Source organism: Cariama cristata, unplaced genomic scaffold (assembly GCF_000690535.1).
Source record: "Cariama cristata isolate BGI_N322 unplaced genomic scaffold, ASM69053v1 Scaffold31657, whole genome shotgun sequence".
Taxonomy (NCBI): Eukaryota; Metazoa; Chordata; class Aves; order Cariamiformes; family Cariamidae; genus Cariama; species Cariama cristata.
This window is the reverse complement of record NW_009627655.1, coordinates 1-682: the sequence shown is the minus strand read 5'-3', so window position 1 is coordinate 682 and position 682 is coordinate 1. Positions and strand designations below refer to the sequence as shown.

The 682-nt window shown below is 53.7% G+C and overlaps 1 protein-coding gene across 1 annotated transcript; it reads right to left on the bottom strand.

Annotated features, from left to right (window-relative positions):
• Window positions 1-5: 5 nt before the first annotated feature.
• LOC104165013 (noelin-2) lies at window positions 6-677 on the bottom strand (the record flags this gene model as incomplete). Its single annotated transcript, XM_009704519.1, has 1 exon — window positions 6-677. A coding segment is annotated over one exon (672 nt), but the record flags the coding sequence as incomplete, so codon positions are not given.
• Window positions 678-682: the final 5 nt, after the last annotated feature.

Genomic DNA, 682 nt, shown 5'->3' with positions numbered 1-682 from the left:
GTCTTTATGACGTGGAAGAGGGTGACGTTGTAGATGACCTGGTGACCGTTGTTCCAGGTGTACAGGACCCTCTCCCGCGGGTTGTAGTCCAGCATGGATATGTGGGAATATTGGTTATGGAAGGGAATATCCGTGTATTCGTAGCTGGAAGTGTTTGTGTAGTAGGCAAAATAAATTTTGGCGCCGGCCAGGTGGGAATTGGTGACATAGAGCGTGCCGCAGATCATGAAGGACTCGCCGGCGCTTCGTTTGGGGTAACCCGTGTCCCAGCTCCGTAGGACCTCCAGCGTTTGGGGGTCCACTTGGCTCACCACGATGTTCCCGGCGTTTTGGTTGGTGGTGTAGACAGCCCAGAGCCCGTTTTCATCCACCATGAAGTCGATATCGGAGAAACCACCCCAAGAATATGGGAAAGTGTTGTTGTAACCGGCACCGGCGAGGCTACGTTGTACCAAGACGCTACGGGACCGAAAATGATACTTCACCGCGATGTTACTCTGGTATTTGTTGTAGTAGAGGGAACCATTGAAGACCACGTGGCCGGTACCGGCCCAAGGATGCGGCAGGAGATGTTGCACGAAGTTTTGTCCCATCACGAAATCGTTCAAGGTCCGAAACTCCAAAACGCGGCGACCCTTGTAGTAACCGTCCATGTACCACACCTGCGGCGGGCTGGGGGTTA